The sequence below is a fragment of the Callorhinchus milii genome, unplaced genomic scaffold (genome assembly GCF_018977255.1).
Source record: "Callorhinchus milii isolate IMCB2004 unplaced genomic scaffold, IMCB_Cmil_1.0 Scaffold4, whole genome shotgun sequence".
In the NCBI taxonomy this organism is placed as follows: Eukaryota; Metazoa; Chordata; class Chondrichthyes; order Chimaeriformes; family Callorhinchidae; genus Callorhinchus; species Callorhinchus milii.
Window position 1 is genome coordinate 69,797,272 of NW_024704745.1, and position 22,085 is coordinate 69,819,356.

General features: G+C 42.5%; 1 protein-coding gene across 1 annotated transcript; it reads right to left on the reverse strand.

Moving 5' to 3' along the window:
* Positions 1 to 258: 258 nt before the first annotated feature.
* Positions 259 to 21,574, reverse strand: LOC103183243 (solute carrier family 46 member 3). The gene is made up of 7 exons (XM_007900600.2): positions 21,399 to 21,574; positions 15,460 to 15,672; positions 12,537 to 13,404; positions 7,896 to 7,979; positions 4,527 to 4,683; positions 1,674 to 1,731; positions 259 to 1,574 (listed from the first exon to the last, which is right to left on the reverse strand). Exons 2-7 carry the CDS (start codon positions 15,649 to 15,651, stop codon positions 1,530 to 1,532), a joined length of 1,404 nt encoding a protein of 467 aa, XP_007898791.2. The 5' UTR covers positions 15,652 to 15,672; positions 21,399 to 21,574; the 3' UTR covers positions 259 to 1,529.
* Positions 21,575 to 22,085: the final 511 nt, after the last annotated feature.

Genomic DNA, 22,085 nt, shown 5'->3' on the forward strand with positions numbered 1-22,085 from the left:
CAAATATATTTTTAAATAAAAGAGAAACACAAAAATCCTGAAGGGGGATAATATCCTAACTCACTAAAATTGGTTTCGAAATTAGGTCAGAAAATGGATTTTCCAGCCAACTCACAGACTAACATAACATGTAGGAGCAGGAGTAGGCCATTCGGCCCTTCGAGCCTGCCCCACCATTCAATCATGGCTGATCTTCTAATCTAACTCCAGCTAATAACCTGACCCTGCCTTATCCCCATATCCCTTAATACCTTTTGCAGTAAGAAATCTATCAATCTTAGTCTTGAATATGTTCAAGGACTATTGGACATATTACAGCAGTGTGTTTAGTGGTATTGTAACAGCACTAGATAGCTCCTTCAGAAAAACAGCGAGAAGATCTGCACTGAGACCCCTCCTATTCTTTGTACATAAGTGCTCTGAGACACCACCCTGCGTGAGGGGCAAGTTGTTGTTGTTGAATATCAAAGTGCGCATAATTTGGTCTATGACATAAGTGAGTAGACCAGGACCCAGGGACAGTGCGGAGGAGATTACTGAGGAGGAATGAACTATGAGAAATGATTAAACAAGCTAAGCTCTTCACTCTTGAAAAGACACATCTCAGAGGGGAACTTTGGTAGGATCTTTAGTGGGATTGAGAACGTGATGCAATGAAACACTGAAAAAGAGGATACAGGGTTGGGTTTTCAAACAGTAAAGGGCACACAAGGAAGGATTTCGCTACATAGAGGGTAAATAATAACTGGAGCAGGTTACTAGAAAGGACAGTTGAAACAGAATGTTACCTGAAGTCAAGACATTGGATTTCAGTTTGATGCTCAAATAGCAGGACTGGATATTCTGAAAGAATGAGATCAAATGTGCTGAAAGAAATCTTTCATCCAAACCTCTTGTCGTCTTTTGATCTGACTCTACATTGAGCACTACAGCCTGAGTACATGTAGCCCAGATTGGAAAATTAAGCAAAGGTCAACTGGTTTGGTTGCAAGTGATGAGGGATGTATGGATGTTGCCAATTAATTTACAAACTGACTGAAATATTCAAAGCGTGTTCATCACATTGGGTATGGAAAATGTATTTTGTTTAATGAATTGCATTAAGCATAGTGCCTGCTAAATTTCAAGGCTGTATCATAATCCAGATTGAATGGATGAAAATCAGCACAAAAAAAGGTATTATAGGGAATAAATTCTGGCAACTGAAAGCTAGATCGCATCACCTGATACCATCAATTGCTCTGATAGTGCAAATTATTAAGGGTAAAGCAACTATATAAAACCAGAAAGTATCATACACTGGGCTGGTATGAAAGGGTTAACTGTCAGTGCTTCATAAGTGCTTTCTGTTTTCTGTCTATTTCTAGTGCACATTGAAATGCATTAGTTGCACATGTAAATATTATTTATGACAAGAAGAAGCCAATGTATTTGACATGACGAGCGTTGTGAAGCAGGAAAATATCACAAGGTAAGCTCCCTCTGATGCAAATTCGATCAAGGATTCACTATACAACCCTCATCATCAATTAGCTGCCCACAATCTCCTCCTCATTCTCCAGTAGAGCTGGAAGCTGAAAGAACACACAACGTAAAAAAAAACATACAGCAAGCTGGCATAATTCTGTAGATTTTCATATCAAAGAATTGTTTAAAGCATCATTTGTGTAAACCTCATCGTCAATCAGATGGGTAGCATCCTCGTCTTCAGATTTCCAGCACAGCAGGAAGCTGAAAGAACACAAAGTGAGAAAAACATAGAAAAAGGTCAGCAAATAACATCAAAGGGGTCTTGTTGGAGTATTTCTTAATGGTTCACCTTTACAATACAGTCACTACACTTTACAATGAAATAATAACAATACTTTTATTTTATATAGCGCCTTATCACTTCTTCTCGACAACAACAACAACAAAATTCCATTTGATTAGCGCCTTTCACATCAGGAGGATGTCCGAAGGTGCTGGACAGTCAAAGATCTGCACCCGAGCTGGTGGTTGGGATCAGGAGGGGAGGAGGGTGGGGAGGGTAGGGGAAGGAGAGTGACCGAGGACACAGTTGAATAGGAGGGTCTTGAAGGAGGCATGGGAAGGAGCACGATGGGGGGACTGTGGGACGGAGTTTTAAATTGTTGTTTCTGGCCACTTCTCCCTCCCCAAAAATGTGTAATATGCTTCGAACTGGAACCAGGAATTCAAGTTTTCTTATCCCTATTGTCAATTGTAGTTTACTGTAAGTGGCATTGGGATTTCGAGACCAAATGATTTTAACATTGTCCTTTTGAAAATAGCCGATTTCAATCATTTATATTTTGCTTGTGTATAAGTGACCATATAACCCTTAAATCCAGACTGAATGGCTATTAAAAAATAACTCTCTGTTAATGCTTCAAAACAGGTCCTGATGAGCTGAAGTCGGGTCTTTGAGATGTCTCAAAGCGCTTCACAGAATGTACATTTGGACTATACATTTTGTGGACGAAACTCGGCATCCAATTGCGCACAGCAGTGTCCCACAAACTGCTCTAACCAATGAGCTACAGGACTTAATAAGAAAATCAAAGTTGTACAAAGGAGGAATGGGAAGGAAAGCAGGTTAGGTCAACCCATTGGATCATATAATGGATTTACTTCTGGGATTCCAGTGGACTGACATGAACTCCGGCAAGATCTTTTATTAAGGTATCCCATTCAAAAAAATGATGCAAATTAGGCTAAATGGATTAGTGACATGCTTTTAATTCAAAGACACATTTTCGGGGAGAATCTGATTTTTTTTTAAAAAAAGAAACTCACGGTCTCTTAAAGGCTGAAAAAAATTTCTAAAGAGTTTCCCTACTACTTGGACCCCAGTATCTGTTGTTGCTGTATACAATCTGTCAAAATTTAAACTTGGCTCCTCAGCAAGGTTATTCAGTGAGTAGCTGATACATAGACTTTGTAGGTCCCAGTTTCTTTCCCTACTTTGTGCTGAGTTAGCGGATCCTAGTCAGAGAGTGCTGGGGAGTTATAATTGACTTTAGTTAGAGAACATTTTTTATTCACGAACACATCTCTGTGGAACCATTCTAACTGTTATGTCCCCCCACTCCCCACAGTAACAACCCCACAGAACCCAGGTCTCTGAAGTAAAGGAGCAGTGCACTAACTTATTGGACTCATCCAAACTTCCATCCTCCCCAGTTCATATTGTCCAATATTTCAGTTCCACAATCACAACAACTTGCATTTATATAGCGTCCTTCACACGGGGTAGCATCTCAGAGTACGTAACCGTGGCTGAGCTGGGAGAAGGAAGGAAGTGACTTGTAGGCAGGTCAAAGAGGAAGGGTTTCAGGTGTGATCTGAAAATGGGGAAGTAGGGGGCAAGGCTGCGGGATTTAGAGAGAGTTTTAAAGTTTTGGTGGGGTATTGGCTGAAAGCATATTTGCCGATGATGGAGAAGAGGGGATGAGGAACAAGCAGGAGGCCAGAGCCAGCCAAGTGGAGCTAGCCAAGTGGGAAGTGAATGGGGAGTAAGCAGGTTGGAGAAGTAGGGAGATGCCAGGTCATGAAGGGATTTGTAGACAAGTGTGAGGATCTTGAAGACAATTTGTTCTGTGATAGGGAGCCATTATAGCCTGGCTAGAACTGGTGTGATGGGGGTACGGAGTGTGGGCGAGTATACAGGAAGCAAACAGCAAATTATATTTGTATAGCACCTTTCACATCAAGAGGACATCCCAAGGCGCTGGACAGTCAGGGATTTGGACCTAAGTAAGGTGTTGGGATGAGGAGGGGAGGAGGGAAGGGAGGGCAGAAGGGTGGCCGAAGGCATGGTTAAGAGGAGGATCTTGAGACTGGTCTTGAATCAGGCAATTAAAAATTAGTTGGATTTTGTGGATAGTGGAGTTAGGGAGACCAACAAGGAGGGCATTGGAATAGTCGAGGTGGAAGTTGACAAAAGCATGGATTAGGGTTCCGGCTGCGTTTGGGGTAAGGTTCGGTCGGAGGAGATCAATGTGGCGGAGGAAAGTGGTCCTGGTCAGGGATTAGTAAGGACGGCAAGGGATGGAATCTGATGCCTAGATTACACACAGGTTCAGTAAATCTTAAGGGTAAGTTGGGGAGGTCAGCGCCGCAGGAAAGAAAACATTGATGGGAGTCAGGGAGTATGGCTTCCATCTTGTCAACATTCAACTGCAAAAAGTTTGTGTTCACCCAGGCCTTGAATTCTGAGAAGCAAACTGCCTGAACATCGGTGGACCTGTAGTCACTGCTGGAAGAGGAGGAGCAGTTACGGGCATCATCCACATACATGTGAAAGTGACCCCATGTTTATGGTTGACATCACCAACAGGGAGAGTGTAACGATGGAAAACAGGGGGCTAAGGCTGGAGCCTTCTTTTCACAAGGTTCTGGTACACAGAGTAAATCTGATCAAACTCTGAACAATGTGCAAAATGTATAAAATAAATGCATGAAACAAACTAATGTCATAGTCCAAAGAATTTAAATTTAGAGAGCATTAAAATACATCGACTTACCACAAAACAGATATTGGAATAATGCATAAACATGCCGATATCAGAAAGCTAAGGCTTGCAAAATGTGAAACAGTAGCAGCATAAATGCTATTGAAAATTACAGAGGAAAGGGTCCCACTTAAATTTTCCAGGCAGGCTACACAGGCAAAGAGAACACCTGCAAGAAAAACAAATGATTTTTAGTTTCTTCAAGTACCAAAAAATCTCGCTCACACTTCAACTTCAAAATGGAACACTCAGTGACAAGAGTACATGGCACTTTGTCTCCAAGTCAGAAGGCTGTAAGTTTGTGCGCCATGTTGGGATTTGAGATCACAGCATAGACTAAGCCTCCAATGCAACAACAACAACAAGATTCCATTTATAAAGCGCCTTTCACGTCAGGAGGACGTCCCAAGGCGCTGCACAGTTGGGTCATGACCCGAGCAGGGGGGAAATGGTCAGGGTGAAGGGAGGGAAGGGAGGGAGCGAGGAGGGGGGAAATGGTCAGGGTGAGGGGAGGGAAGGGAGGGAGCGAGGAGGGGGAAGAGAGTCGAGAGGGGAGCTGAAGGCACGGTCAAAGAGAAAGGTTTTGAGACCGGCCTTGAAGAATGCAGTATTGTGGGAAGTGCTGCGTTGTTAGGGATGGTATCTTTGAATGAGATATTAAATCGAGAACTCATCTACATCTTTCAGGTGGATGTTAAAAAGACCCCATGGCACTTTTCAAATGTTTAATGGTTTCAAGGGGCAGTAACTGGGCTTGAGGTACAGATCAGCCATGAACTTATAAAATGGCAGATCAGGCTCAAGGGGCTGAATAGCCTACCACTGTTTCTTTGTTTCTATGTTTCAGAGCTATGTTTAAATGGCTGCTTTGAGGAGACTTCTTGTCTTCTTAACATAGTGACTTAAACATAATTCTACACCCTGAGGTATAAACGCACCATCCATCAATGCTTGATTATATCACATTCTATAAAGTTGAACCAGCACTACAGCGGTTTAAAGGCAAGAGTCGCCAACAGACATTCCGATTTCAAAGAATCCTTATCTAAGCGACAAATAGCAATAGTAGATCCTAAATCCGGTCAGGTAAATTACTGATTGACTGGCAATGACATTAAGTACGATTGGAAGTTATGAAATTAAATTGTACAACACAACTGATGGTAAGAAGATAATAATGAATCAAATTTGTCCTACTCACAAATTTGGTGTAATAACTGGAGGGAAAACACAATGAGTTTATTTACTGTAAAACTTTTTAAACAAATTTATTTTTGCTGCATTTACAGCCTGTGTAAAATTGCAAATTTAAAATATAACTCGGATATTCCAGAGCCCGGAGAGCCAGTCCAGCTAAAAATCTCTTGCACCCTGAGCATTCGAGCATTCTGCCCGAAATTATGTGAAAATCCTGCCTCCGTTCGACTGGCTCCGGCCTCCTCCTTGTCACCTGGACCCTCCGCCCCACCATCGGCGTTTGTGCTTTCAGCCACTATGCCCCAAAGCTGTGGAACTCTCTCCTTCAATCCCTTTGCCTTGCCCCCTCTCTCCCCATTTTCAGGTCGCGCTTGAAGACCTTCCCCTTCGACTGTGCCTATGGTCACCTCCCCCCTCATCGGACTATGTCACTGTTAAGCGCTCCAACCCTCCTGATCCCAACCTCCAGCTTGGCTCCAAATCCTTGACTGTCCAGCACATTGGGACATGAAAAGCACTACACAAATGTAATTTCTTGTTTAAGTTTCTAAAAAGCACTCGGCTTTATTAGAAGTATTTTCACAACTACGAACAAACTTAGTTTGGTGTGCATTTATTCTGATCCACTGTTCATTATTGCTTCTCTTTCCTGCTTACAGGAATGGATTGATAGTTTTGTTCCACAGTATAATTATCAGCAACATATGCTCCCTTCATGCTTCACCAGCCTTTTTTTGGATGCAATGAGATTTTCTGGCTTTGCTGAATCAAGTAATCCTCTGTGTGTGGCTGTCAAAGCTGCTTAACATTTCAGCAGTGTTAAACTTCTACTCTTGTGGGTGGTGAGAGATGGATAAACTCAATTACAACTATTATGGTTAGTGCTGACCCAAATCAAATTGATTTCTCATACCGGAGCAACAAATTCTTTATTTCCTGGAACCAAAGTAAACCTGAAGATAAACAATAGAGTTATTTATGCTGTTCCCAATTCCATCTTCTGACCTGAATTTGCCTCAACTTTAGAAGAGAATCTGTACAAACTGGAATTAATCTGCTGTCATCTGTGCATGAAAGGAACTCTTAGTATGTGAATGAAACAAGTCATTATCGTTCCAGATAGTTTGTGATCTGAATCAGAGCAAAACCGTGTCTTCTTCGACTAGATGTTGTGAATGCCCCTTCTCCTCTTAGGTATATTATGGGTAGATTCCACAATACATCATTAAAAACTGCTCATTTACAGTTTTTTTTAAAGAAGTCATTTTAAATTATAATAAATCCTTTAAAGCATTTTTAGATATGAAAGCGAAGTCCCAAATGCAAAGATTATTACTATTAATATTTTTTAAAACAGTTTATCTTCCCTGAACCTTGGGAAAATCTGCTCAGGGCAGTGTGCATAAAAGTACTTGACTCTCCTAAATGGGAAAGCAGTGTAATTTATCCTTCTAATAGCCTCAAAATGGAACCAACCCAATAAATCTGATTCTGCTTATATTGCTGGGGGAGTGGGGGCAAACATAGAGAGGATTTCATGTTTTATAAAATTTGCTGGTATTACCAAGCTAAGACGTGAGCGAGTGAATGGCATAACAGTATCAGTGTCACCGAGCCAGGAATAAATGGGAGGTTACTGTGGGCATGGTCCAAGAGGAAGGTCTTCAGGCGTGATCTGAAGACAGGCAAAGATGGTGCAAAGCAGAGGAGGTTTAAGAATATGAAATGGTAGATATGCACATATGACTGAATCAGTTGATAGCACTCTTACTGAGCTGCAGAGTTTTGAGCTCAAGCCCCACACTAGGATTTGATCTCATAACAACAAAATTACAATGGTACAGCACCTTTCACGTCGGGAGGTCATCCCAAGGCACTGACCTGGACATTGTTGATGTATTATATACTTAGAACCTTGGATCTGCATCCCAATTTTCAATTTGAAAAAAAAACATGTCAAAGATAGGGTCGGACTGTAATGATGCCCTTGGGCACCCAGTCAGTTGTGTGAAGCCTTAAATATGTCCTTCCTATGTGAAAGATGCTCTTATAATAAATTCCAGAATTCCATTTGCTTTTATTTAATTTCTGTGAAGTGGAAACTTTACTCGGCACCCTGTTACAAACAACACCTAATACAAGACACACAAGGATTTTTGTTCTCTTATCACAAAAGCAACTAACCTTGTTCACTGGGTAAAGCAATCTTGGATAGCATTGATCGAATGACAGGGAGTGGCATCATGGCAAACAGGCTAACCAGTCTGACTGAAAAGCAAAGAGCTCAAAATGATTAGTCAACTCATTACTATTAAAAACAATAATAATCCTTATTCCACATGCCTGTTTAGCTAGTGGTAAGTAGAAACTCGGCTGTTAGTGGATTGGAGGATTGCTTTCCGGGGGTACTAATCCCTCAAAAAAAACTGCAAATGTTCGGGGGGCAAACATGTGCCCAACTGGCTGCCGCATCTCGTTCACAAAATATAGTCAATCCACTTCACTTTACAATATATACCGTGAAGCGCTTTAAGGTGTCAACGTGATAAGGGACTATAGCAAATGCAAGGATTATTATTGTTGTATTATCATTATTATTATCCATACATTCATTACGTCCAGGCTTGACTACGCTAATTCCCTGCTTGCCGTACTTCCCAACTCTTCCCTCCACAAAAAAATGATTATCCAGAACTCTGCAGTTCAGGTACTCTCCCACACGAATCTTCATCAGCTGATCAACCCCATCCTAACCCTAACGCTGCCCATTCCCCGGAGAATTGAGTTCAAGATTACTGTCATCTTTAAGGCCCTCCATGATCTTGCTCTACCTCTGGGACCCATTAAAACGTCACCAACCTGTCCGATCCCTCCCTGCTCCACATCCCCCATCGTCCTGCTCCACTATCAGCAGTCTGGCCTTCAGCCTCGCCCCTCCCTTGCTTCTTCAAAGGCCTACCTCAAGACCTTCCTTTTTCAATAATGTCTTCAGCCAAATTCATTATTTTAACTTATTGTGCAAAAACATTAAATTAAGTTGCAGTACAATACAATGCAACGTGTTTTAAGCTACCCCCGCAGTTTAGTCTCGCTTTTAGTGCTGGAGTCCTATGGACCTGCACTAACCAAAGCACAGTCCACCCACATTCTGGGGCTGATTTGCCGGCTTCCTGTGTTAAAAATACCTGAATTCCTGTCGTCAGATCGCCACTGATGTCACTTTCTGCATGTAATGTGTATACCATTCATTCAATTTGTTTTCCACCTATGGAGCTTAATCAAATGTATTATTTTTTGTAAATGTATTTATACTACAGAAGCCCATTCGGCCCATCGTGTCAAAAATTAAAAATTACAAGTAAATTTCTCTCTTTCTCAAATAATTCCACTAAATTTGTGAGGTGTGACTACTATGTCTTCATCCATGTTGACTACTCCTTACAACATCTGTACTTTTTAAGATGAGAATTGATAAGATCCCAAATATAGTAATGCTTTCAAGCATTTTTCCCCACTAGCTCATCTAAAACTCCCAGGCTCACGTCACATTTGCCATCCTGCTATTCTGCAGTTCTCAGATACAGTTCTAATGTTTGTGGAGTTGGTAAAAATATTAAAGATATTTTGTTGAGGATCATTGGGAGTATTATTCTGAAAGTGGGAGCAAGGAATCAATACTTAAAATTAATTACAGCACACGTCACCACCACATGGCTAAGCTTAATAAGACCTAAGAACCAACAAAAAAGAGTTGAACACCAATCTGTTTGACACATCTTAAGACTACATAAACTATCGGCCATTTGACTTGATGAGTAGTTTTGTTCCACTGCCAGAAGACTGTAAATCATCTCAAACTGTTACCAAAGGTTATCTCATTAATGTTTTTTATAGCTGTAACTGCTAGTGAAAGTCTTATCTGTAATAAACACAATAAACTATATCTTTTTACACTTAAATAAAGCAACAACTTCCACTGATTCAGAGTGATGATAAAACACCTCATGCTCTCATTAAATATATAGGCTTTATTGCAAATGACACTAGACATTTTTAATCAGCTAAAACTACCGCATTTAAATTAAAGATCGGGTGAGTGAATTGTTGGAAGAAACACAAAAGGCTCTCTGTCTCTTTGTATCAGTTTGGCTTTGTTGGTGACACTAGATTAAAAGGTTGTCAGTTTGAGCTTCACATCAGGATTTGAGTTGATAATCAGGTGTGACATGCCATTACTACTGAGCGTGGTATTGTTGAGGGTGTGGTCCTTCAGATGAGGTATTAAACTGATGTAACACTGGGTGGAGTGTTAAATATCACATATAGGAAATTGTGCTGTGGCCCATATTCCTCCATCATTAAGGGTAATGCGGTAGATGTAATATACTTAGATTTTCAAAAGGTGTTTGATAAGGCACTACATAATAGATTAATGAATAATGTACGAGCGGGTGGAGTCAGAGGAAAAATAGCAGAATGGATAGCAAACTGTCTGCGAAACAGAAAACAGAGAGTAGGGGTGAAGTGTAGCTACTCAGACTGGCAGGGAGTGGACAGTGGTGTTCCACAAGGATTGGTATTGGGACCACTGTTGTTCACAATATACATTAATGATTTGGATTCGGGAATCAGCAGTACAATTTAAAAATTTGCGGATTACACCAAATTGGGGGGAGTAGTTAATACAGAGGAGGACTGCAACAAATTACAGCAAGACATTAATAAACTTGCTGAGTGGGCAAATGGCAAATGCATTTCAATGTAGAAAAGCGTGAGGTGGTACATTTTGATAGAAGGAATAAGGAAGGAAAATACATCCTGGAAAATAAAAACCTAAATGGGGTAGAGGAGCAAAGGGACCTAAGGGTACACATACACAATTCACTAAAAATAGCAACGCAGGTTAATAACAACAACAACAACAACAAGATTCCATTTATAAAGCGCCTTTCACGTCAGGAGGACGTCCCAAGGCGCTGCACAGTTGGGTCATGATAATAAGACGATAAAAAGCAAACCAGGCATTGGGGTTCATTTCTAGAGGGATAGAAATGAAAATAGGGAAGTTATGCTAAACTGCTATAGAACTTTTGTTAGATCCCACTTAGAATACTGTGTGCAGTTCTGGTCCCCGTATTATAAAAGGGATGTAGAGGCACTGGAGAGGGTGCAAAGGAGATTCACGAGGATGATCCCAGAACTGAGAGGTTATATCTATCAGGACAGCCTGAACATACTTGGACTCTTTTCTCTTGAAAAGAGGGTAAGGGATGACCTGATAGAGGTCTTAAAAAAAATGAAAGGTTTTGATAGAGTAGACATAGGGAAGATGTTTCTACTTGTGGGGAGACCAAAACCAGGGGCCATCAATATAAAATTGTCACAAATAGACCAAATAGGGAAGTCAGAAGAAATTTCTTCACCCAGAGAGTGGTGGGAATGTGGAATATGCTACCACAAGGAGTTATTGAGGCAAATAGCATAGATATATTTAAGGGAAAGCCAGATAGGTACATGAGGAAGAAAGGAATAGAAGGTTATGCTTGAAGGCTTAGTTGAGGAAGGGCAGGAGGAGGCTCATGTGGAGCACAAACACCGACATAGACAAGTTGGGCCGAATAACCTGTTTCTGTGCCATATATTCTAATGTATTCTAATAATAATAATATTCCTCGCATTTGATATAGCGCTTTTCACGTCTTCTTGACGTCTCAACGCGCTTCACAGAATAGACTGTGTATGTAATTTAAAGAAATGCAGATTCATTGATCATTCATCTCATTGCTATTTGCAGGTGAGGCATATTACTACTACTACTAATAATAATAATCCTTGCATTTGATATAGCGCCTTAACGGGTCTTTGAGATGTCTCAAAGCGCTTCACAGAATATATTGGAAAGTGAATTGACTGTATATTTGTGGGCAAAACGTGGCAACCAATTGCACGCAGCAGTGTCCCACAAATAGTAGTGGATTAAATATCATTATTTTTATTTATTTTTTACCATATTATTTTTTATGATTATTTATTTTTGAAAGGATTATTACCCCCAGAAAAGTGATCTGCTAACCAACTAGCAACTGGGTTCCTACTTACTGCTAGGTAAACAGAGGCGTGTAGAGTAAGAAAACTTGCCGAACATTTCGCCCTGCCCAGGAAGCAAACCTGGGTACTCTCGCTTGCAAAGCAAGTGCTCTAACTAATACTCTACAGAACTCCAAATTTTTAATTTAAAAAAGGTTTTAAAAAAATGAAAATACTAGCTTTTTAATAAAAAACCAAACTAAAATCTGCAGTAAGTAATCAAAATTTATCCTCAATATAATAATAATAATCCTTGCATTTTATATAGTGCCTTCCACATCCGGAGGATGTCCCAAAGTGCGTCACAGGATATACTGTAAAATGCAGTAACTGTATATTTACAGCAAACGCATTAGCTAATTTTCACACAACAAGATTTCTAGGCCTTTATAACAGCTGTATTCATGTTATCATAACCAGTTAGTCAGAAGTTGTAAATGACAACTCAATGACTTGCATTAAAAAGATCTGGTGCAGAAAGGAAGTGGCTTTTGATTGCGTTTTAAGATGGTTATATTTTGCAGCAAAACCATGGAAGCCAATTTCGCAAAGCAGTGTTTTTACAAACAGTTGTGGTTTGAGTAAACCAATTTTATATCCAAAACAACATGATGCTAAAATGGCAACCTTCTGTGCTGTTTCTCATTCTCACGCGTGACTTTCGATAAATCTAAATTCTCAAGTTCCGGTCAGACTTAATTGAATAAATATGGTACGAATAAAATTTGGTGTACATACCTAGAAACATGAGTGGAGTAGTAGTGGCAAAGATGGTCATGATCATTGCTCCAACGAAGGAAAATATGCCGATCAGCACTATATAAACGTCATTGAGACAACAGGAAAACAGAGCAACTCCCACAAAGCTAGTCAGGAACACAAGCAGTCCAGCGCCAGAGCCATAACCAATAAGAATTTCATTCCAGCAAAGGGGAGCATTCAGTTCATAAAGAATAAAAAGTGATGCACTACCAAAATTAGCAAGTATGTACATCGAAAAAATAAAAAGCAACAGACTAATTTGTATTCGTTTCCTCACATCAGAACTAGTGTAAAGAACAGAGATCCCAGAGAATATTTCTCTGAGGCGGTCAAAACCAGATACTCCATTTGATTCGTTTTCTGATTTATTCACAGTTTCTTCAAGGAAAAACACGATGTACATGATATTGACAAAATTAATCAATGTGATGGTCAAAAATGGCCAGTTAAAACCCACAGCATTTAAGAAATAGCCACTTGACAGCACCCCAACCCCACCCATCACTCCAATGATCATGTCCACCAATGCCATGCGCATATTTCTTTGCTTGCCAGTGCAGACATCTGCTACATATGCAAAAATTCCCCCAATCAAAGTTGTGAAGCCACCAAAACATGAAGTAAGGATCACTGGTATAAACAGCAAATTAATTGGCCAAGAAAAGTAAGATGCTGCTAAAAAAGCCAGGCTATTAAACAGGCTCCCAATTGAGGGAAGGAGGAGAGACAGTTTACGTCCATGACGGTCACTGTAGGAGCCCAATATAAAGGTAACAATGAAACCGGGGAGAAACACAGCCAACTCCATGCACATAAAAAAGTGGGAAGTCATTTTCTGAACCTCCTAAAAAAACAAATAAAAAAAGTCAAGTTAGCACTTAAATCAAAATGATTACAACTATAATCAGTTGTCTATTTGTTTAATAATGGACAACTATATTAATCTTTAAAAGCAAGTCAAATTAATTTTGGTCAGGAGACTCAATTTCTTAGTATTTCTGATGCATTACAAAGTAATGGTGGAGTGTAATATTTCTATACGTTAGGTAGCTCTCTGTGTTAAAGGGCTTTTGCTTTACTTTGCGAAGTTTCTATTAACTTTCTAAGAAAGCCTTCAACAGAGTGTCGCAGGACTACATGTTTTGAGGTGCTCTCCAAATGGGCTTTGGGGAGGGAATGTTGAACTGGATCCAGTTGCTCTACAGAGACGATTGTATCACAGTCACAGTGAATGGATTTGAGACTCAGGCATTCCCCATCAGGTCTGGAGTCAGGCAGGGTTGTCCCCGGCTCTATTTGTCTGCTGCATAGAGCCATTTGCTCAGGCCATTAAGAGGGACGAGAGCATTAAAGGTATCACCATCCCGGGCAGCCACGGCACACAAGCCAAGGTCTCCCTATGTGTGGATGATATCACTGTCTCTTGCTCAGCACTTGGTCGCGAACCCGCTAGGCCTCAGTGATCACTTTGAAAGGGCTTCGGGCGCCAAAGTAAACCGCCAGAAAAGCCAGGTCTTAAACTTTGGTATGACGTGACCGCATGGGTATCCAATCAAAGTCCTCGGTGCTGCTGCTGCACATGACACAAATCTGGCCCATACCATCCAGCACCGCAAAGGTCACCCGAGTAATCTTCCACTTTGTCTGGGGATCCAAGGTGGAGTGCGTCCGCAGGACTGCACTCCTGAAGATCCCGGACAAGGGAGGCAAGAGTGTCCCAGACGTAGGCCTGATCCTCATTGCCACCTTTGTGTGTAGCTGCCTGAAGCTGTGGCTGCTGGAGCCCTGCTACGCCGGCACCAAATGCCACTAAGTGTTGGGCTTCTACCTGTACCCGATGCTCAGAAGGACGAGTCTGGCAGAATTGCCTCGGAATGGAACGCCCCGCAGCTGGAATGTGCCAAACGCCTCTCGCACATCGAGAGATTCACATCTTGGAACATCACAGACCCGCGGGCAATCACCCAGTGGTCCATGAGAGTAAGTGAGGACCGTCAGAGAGGGCGAGGGGATAGACCTGATAGAGGGAGAACCCCAGGGAGACTGTCAGACATGTCTGACAGAATGCCTCGTCACCGGCCTTGTCCAACAAACATCAGGACACGGCCTGGCTGACGATAAACAAAGCGCTCTACATCAGGTCCTTCTTGCACTGCAGGGGCCTCGCTGCTACCATATATTGCCTTCAGGGTGGCTGTGGAGGTGAGGAGATGGTGGAACACCTCCTCAGCCATCAGCGAAGGCCTGCTGCAGGCTAGCACACTCCACCATCAGGGACTACGCGCTTTGGGACACGCTGAAGCTTGGCACAGCCGCGGCAACGGACAGATGGGGCCTGAGCCCCAACCGGAGCCCTCCTACGCTGGACACGCTGACAGCAGTACTAAACCCAACGCGCTAGGGTCCCAACCGCGCACAGACAAACATCAGGGGACGCTCACCGTATAGAAGAGCGGCCCCAAAAAAGTGAATGTAATGTAAAGAATGGAATGTTTTGTATCAGGATATATAATAGTAATATTATTATTACATAATATATATATTATATAATATAATAATATAAGATACATGGGAAAAATGTAACAAAAGATGTTGTATTTTAAGTTGTTTTTTGTACCAAATACTATATTTACAAATAAATATATAATTTAAAGAAAACTTTCTAAATTAGGATGATTCACAAGATTATATTCATAGCGCTTTAGTCTTAAAACGTTTTTTTTAAAAACATTATTGTATAATACATGATTCATAATATATATTTGACTGTGCAATAACTTCCACATGTTGAAGCGCCTTTAACGTAGGAAAATGTTTCAAAGCTCTACACAGTAAAAATGTGGTTGACAACTGCACATGAAACATTTATTTTTGTGATGCATAATTTGAAAACACTGACTTCTTGTTTCACAAAGGCAGGATCACTGCGATTCTGATTGCAGAAGGTGACATTTCCATGATCAATGTAGCTGCTGTTAGTCTGCTCCTCCCATGTCCTGCGATAAATATACTGTTGAATTAACGGATATGTTGGTAGAGAAGCCAAGGCGGTAAGAGCAATAACAGGTTCGACGAGATACAGCCGCTTCATGGTTCCTATGAATCAGGGTCACTATATGAAAAAGGAGCAAAGAAAACTATTGTTAGATGAATGATTGCGATCTTGAAAAAATAAATAAAGCTAAATTAGATCTGCTTGAGAAGAACATACACAAACCAGCAGATTATGTTTCTTGATCCAATAATTACTTTAGTTACTGTGAAAACAACAATCCGTTGTTGTTTTGGTTTAAGTCCAGCTGAATAACTACTGCCGGCACTAAACACTGCATGAAGGTTACTCAAGTATTGTAACCGGGAATAACATCCTGACTGCGACTATGAGGTAGTAGCATTATGGAAATTGGAACGTTCCTTTCAAAATTCAGTGTTTCTACATTGAGAATGGAAATCTAAACTCATTGAACCAAATTATTATTTTTTTAAAAAAAGTGATTATTACTCCTGGAAAGCGATCCGCTAATCCACTAATAACCATGTTCCTACTTAATTACTGCTAAGTAAACAGAGGTAGGAAACTTGCTTAAGTTTGCTGGTGCACGAGTAAGTGAGGGGCCCCTTCCCGCTCACAAAATCAAAAATGTTGCTTCTCTTTAACTAATCTTTTATCTTCTCCAATGTTACCATCAAGAACTTCCAATTCAGTTATTCACAGTTCTAAGCACAATAATTCTTCTTTCTGTAACATGCCAAAAAATAAATGTCTAGAGCTCGCAGCAACCAACCAGGATTTTAATCAAACTTTGACCTTTGCATTGGTTACAGAAAAACTTAACTCAACATAGCTGAAACAACAACAAATTGCATTTTTATAGCACCCTTCACGTCAGACGGACATCCTAAAGTGCTGAAATAATATGGAAACAGTTTATCTGTGTTTGATAACTAACAAATAAAAGATAGCTCCAATTGTGCGATGGATAGAGCTCCAGTTTATGGGCCATAATCTCACCGGTTTGAATCGTGCTCTTTGCTGAGTTTGCTGGTCTCAGCTATAGCTTCGTGAGAAGACTAAACTTGGCCTGGCCTTCCAGGGTTGAGGAGGGGAAAAAGTAGCCAGAGTTCTGCTCCTGGTCCCTCTAGAGCAACCTCTACTGGTAAACCTCTTCTGGTATATATATATATATATAAATAAAATAGTAGTTGAGTGGGAAGACATCCCACTCACTGCCAAGGCTCACACCTGAACAATGATCACTTGAGCAATTACATCAGTAGGTGAACAGCGCCCATGGGACTGCATCTCAGCACGAGGAGGCTGGGGTCTAGGTGCAGAGAGGCGTATGCCAATGGGGAGAAAATTTAAAAATATTGGGACCGCTAATTTTTGTTAAAAAAAATAGTTTGCATTAAAGCTATTATAGATTCAAAGTTAAGCTCCAACAAAGAACACCACCCTCCGAAGTACATTCAGTTCTCTGTTCCCAAACTGCAGAATTTGCATCCGATGAAAATAATTGGCTCTCTATATGTAACGATCAATTTTAAATATTTCTTTATTTTTGTACACATAAGAATTTTTACAGAACCCTGCAAAATTCTTAGTTTCAGTTTGCAGATTGAGCCAAGTTTTTTTTTCAAATCAGAGTGTTTTTCAGGTCATGGTAAAATACACAACACGTGTTGCATTACAGATTATCTGGTTCATCCTGATAAACATACTGAGGGTGTTGCACAATTCTTTACTTTTCACTATTCAAGATCATTGATAGGAAGGCTGAGCAGAGGGCAGACCCATCAAAATCAATGTGAAGTATTCATTTTCATTCACAACAAATCTACAGAAGGAATTTTGAAAGCTACAACAAGCTTAATTAAATTGAAATGCTTTGCACGGAACTGGCTTTCTAAGAAAATTCAGCTCTTCCTCATCGTTGTGAACCTCACTTCTCTTTTGTGATCACTGATCAGCCAGGTGTGCGATACATTCAGAAACCCATCACCATGCTTAAGAGTATCCAAACCAGTTAGACTTTCACATATGCCACCTACATATGGAAATTCCCGCATCTGCAACTAAATACACAACCCCCCCCCTCCCGATGGGTGCATCCTGCTTACTTAGTTCCACCAAATATTAGACGCAGTTTGTTAAAATCTAAAGCTTGAGGACAGAGTGTGCGTTGGGAGTTTAACCATCTAAAAACACATAACCAGCTAAAACTACACAATTCTCCATTGAGAGGATTGCCAAGCCAGCTTCTAACTGCTAGTCCAGCTAGGGTAATCCTACTTGCTAGGGCTTTGGCTTGAAGGCTAACAGGAGACAAATTGAAAGAATCTTTGGTCCCAATCATCAGTTTGCCTCGCCAAGTGCTGCCAACAAGCAAAGCTGTCTGGTCAGTCATCACACACACAGCCTTATCTATTGAGCGATGGTTTCATCAGTTGAAAGTGCAGAGCTTGTGTGGCAGCTGCTTATCTCTGCTTATCAATATTTTTTTGAAATTCATACCACCAGTATTATTCAAAATTTTTGCTCAATACTCCTCTCCTTTCACCTCAACCTTCAAGGTTCTGTTCTTGAATTGTTCAAATCCTATCTCTCACACCGGCTCCACTTTGTCTCCACAAACAGCTTCTCCTCCAACCCCCATCTTGTGCGGTGTTCCTCGGGGTAACGTCCGTGGTCCTATCCTCTTCAACCTGTACACGCTCTCTCTTGGTGATATCACCTGCAGACATGGGGTGAACTTACACATGTACACGGATGACACCCAACTCTGTCTCTCTGCCTCCACCCTTGGCTCCAGAACCACTGCTGTCCTGACAGACTGTCTGTCAGACATCAAGTCCTGGATGAGAGCTAACTTTCTACAGACGAACATCAACAAGACTGAGGCCCTCCTGATCGGCTCACGCTAGCGCTTCACTGGCAGCATCAGCATCCACGGATGCACACTCCACCTCACCAAGCCAGTCAGGAACTGAGACGTGTTGTTCGACTGTCAATTGTCCATTCACCCCCACATCTGTGCCATGACCCACTCTGCCTTCCCCCACCTCTGCAACATTGCCCGACTCCACCACTGCCTCATCCCACAGGCCACTGAAACCCTTCATTACATCTAGGCTCGACTATGCCAACTTCTTGCTTGTCAGCCTTCCCAACTCTTCCCTCCACAAGCAGATCATCCAGAACTCCGCAGCTCGAGTCATCTCCCTCATCAGGCTCTGTGACCCCATCACACCCACCCTTGCCCGGCTCCATTGGCTTCCCATCCCTTAGAGGATCAAGTTCAAAATCCTCGTCCTCACCTTCAAGGCCCTCCACGGCCTTGCCCCTCCTACTTCTCCGACCTACTAACCCCTTATAAACCTGACCGCTACCCTCACTCAGCAGGCTCCAGCCCGCTCCACGTCCCCCACCTGATGTCCCGATGTGAAAGAAGTTATACATATGTAATTTTGCATTACTTCCCCTTTACTTACTTTGCTTCTGTTGCACTTCCTACAGCTAAATTTTAACAAGACGAAAGCCATACTGCTTGGTTCCTGTGAAGCTCTTCTCTTTAATCCAAAACTCCACCTTCTGCATACTCAACCGCACTAAACTCCTTACCACCATCACACCAGTTCTAGCCAGTCTCCACTGGCTCTCAATCACTGAACGGATCGACTTCAAGATCCACACACTAATCTTCAAATCCATCCATGCCCTGGGATCTCCTTACCTCTCCGACCTGCTTACTCCCCAACCCATCACCTCTTGCCTCTGCTCGACTGGCTCCAGCCTCCTGCATGAGCTTTGTGCCCTCCGTTCCACCATCGGTGGCCATGTTTTCAGCCACTACTCCCAGAAACTCTCAAATACTTTCCCTTAATCCATCTGCCTTGCCCCTTCCTTGCTCATTTTCAAGTCGCGCCTGATGACCTTCCTCTTCGACCATGCCTATGGTGAAACGTGGCAGCTAATTGCATACATCAGTGTCCCACAAACAGTCGTGGATTGAAATGACCAATTTTAATCCACCTGATAATAATCCCTCAAGAAAAACAACAATAATAAATTGCTGTGCGCAATTGGCTGCCGCATTTCACCCACAAATATACAGTCAATTCACTTTAAAGTCTATTCTATGAAGCGCTTTGAGACATCGAGAAGAAGTGAAAAGTGCTATATTAAATGAAAGGATTTTTTTTGAAAGAATTACCCCCGGAAAAGTGATCCGCCGATCGACTAACTTACTACTAGGTAAACAGGGGCGTGTGGAGTAAGGAAACTTGCCCAACATTTCACCCGCAGGGAATCGAACACTCGCTTGCGAGATGAGTGCTCTAACCACTGAGGACTTATCTGCATATCAGTAAACTACTATATATGTTTTAGTACAAGAATTATAGTAAATAGTATTTAATATTGGGCTAGCATAAAGCTTAAATAGGATCTGTAAAATTCTTTTCAACCCTATAGAGTTTAGAGTTTGATACTAGTTGATACTGTAGTTACAAAGTATATCTTATAATGTTTGAATTTGATGTAGCACCTTATCACATCATTGAAACATCTCAAAGCGCTTCACAGAATGTTACTCGAAGCTTAGTAACTGTATTTTAGACAAATGGGGCAGGAAACTTATCAGCACAGCAAATATCCTACAAACAGCCATGAAGTGAAAAATCAATTTAATTTAGGGAATTATTGCCAGAGACTCCAGGAGAAACTCCCTCCTTTTTGGATAGTGTCATGGGATGTTTAACGACCATCTGAATAGGGAAGTTGGATCTTGGTTAACCTCTCATTTGAAGGAAGGCACCTCCAACAATGCAGGACACCCCAAAACTGCATTGGAGTATTAGCCTAAACTGAGAGTTCAACAACAAATTGCATTTATACAGTATAACAAGTATAACAAGGAGTATAACAACAATTTTCTCTTTTACCTATTAACCATGCCCTTAATACTGTAGACCTAAGGAGACTGTCTCACTGCACTTTACAAAGACAAGTGGGAGAAGCACACCCAGAAACTACTTGGCATGCTTCAGCATATTCCAAACAAATACAAAAATTTACACAATGCAGCTTTATCTGTCTTCCCACCGTTTACTTAAATCCAGAGGACAAAGGTATGAGTTGCCAGAAGCCTCACCATTAGGAACTGTAAATGCATATCGGGTGACTGTTGAAATCAAACAAAGTAAAGGGCCTGGCAAGGTTGTCCTCGCCGGTGTCCGCCACTGTGAAGCGCTCCGAGACACTGCCCCTGTAAATAGGTGGCTATATAAATGCAAGATGCTGTTGTTGCCTGGTTATCCTTCTTGACGAAAAGCCATCGCCCCTGAAACGTTGACGCACTTCTCTCTCTCCATGGATGCTGCCTGATCTGCTAATTGTTCCCAGCAACTTCTGGTTTTTATTTCATTAGGAGGTGTGAGACTGGAGGGGTGACATCAGGAACAACAACAACAACAAAATGACATGAGCAGAGGCGAGACCATACCATTCCCCAGTAATGTGTGAACCTCACCAAGTGCCTCTGGTTCCTCCACAGCAGAGGGTGCCCAGCAGCGGGTGCCCAGCAGCGGGTGCCCAGCAGCGGGTGCCCAGCAGCGGGTGCCCAGCAGCGGGTGCCCAGCAGCGGGTGCCCAGCAGCGGGTGCCCAGCAGCGGGTGCCCAGCAGCGGGTGCCCAGCAGCGGGTGCCCAGCAGCGGGTGCCCAGCAGCGGGTGCCCAGCAGTGTGCAGGTGTCAGCTTCAGCTCCTCCACACCCTTCGCTGGGGCTGTATGTGAGTGACTGTGCCCCCAGTGCCCAGGTCTCCCCTCACACCAACTCACCGGCTGCGCGGGTCCGAGCGCCAGAAACTTTTCTGCCCTGAAAGCAGTTTGCAAACAACCGACCGGAAGACACAATCTGTTTGCAACGACGACGGCAACAAAACGCAGAGACAAAGAACAAAATAAAAATAAAAGTCCCCGCAGCAGCTGTCAATCAGACCCCCCCTCCCCCTCCCCCCCACACCCCGAGCACCGCCCTCACCACCGCCCGCCAACATGGAGCTGTCCGTCAACCTGAGTGACAGGCGGCGCCCAGGCCCCCCCCCCCACCCCCCCGCGACTGCTCTGACGTCACTGCCACGCGCCACGGCCTGCCGACGCACACGGGCGTTACACAAGCGGCTCCTCCTGACTGATTGGCGGCTCTCAGAGCACGTGGCCAAACAAAGAGCACACCATTGGTTGCCTGGCACGTCAATCATTTCCAGCCCGGCTGGTGTTATACAATGAGGGGCGGGGCTGGTGTACAATGAGGGGGGGGGTGGGGTACAATGAGGGGGGGGGTGGGGTACAATGAGGGGCGGGGCTGGTGTTATACAATGAGGGGCGGGGCTGGTGTACAATGAGGGGCGGGGCTGGTGTTGTACAATGAGGGGCGGGGCTGGTGTTATACAATGAGGGGCGGGGCTGGTGTACAATGAGGGGGGGCTGGGGTACAATGAGGGGGGGGTGGGGTACAATGAGGGG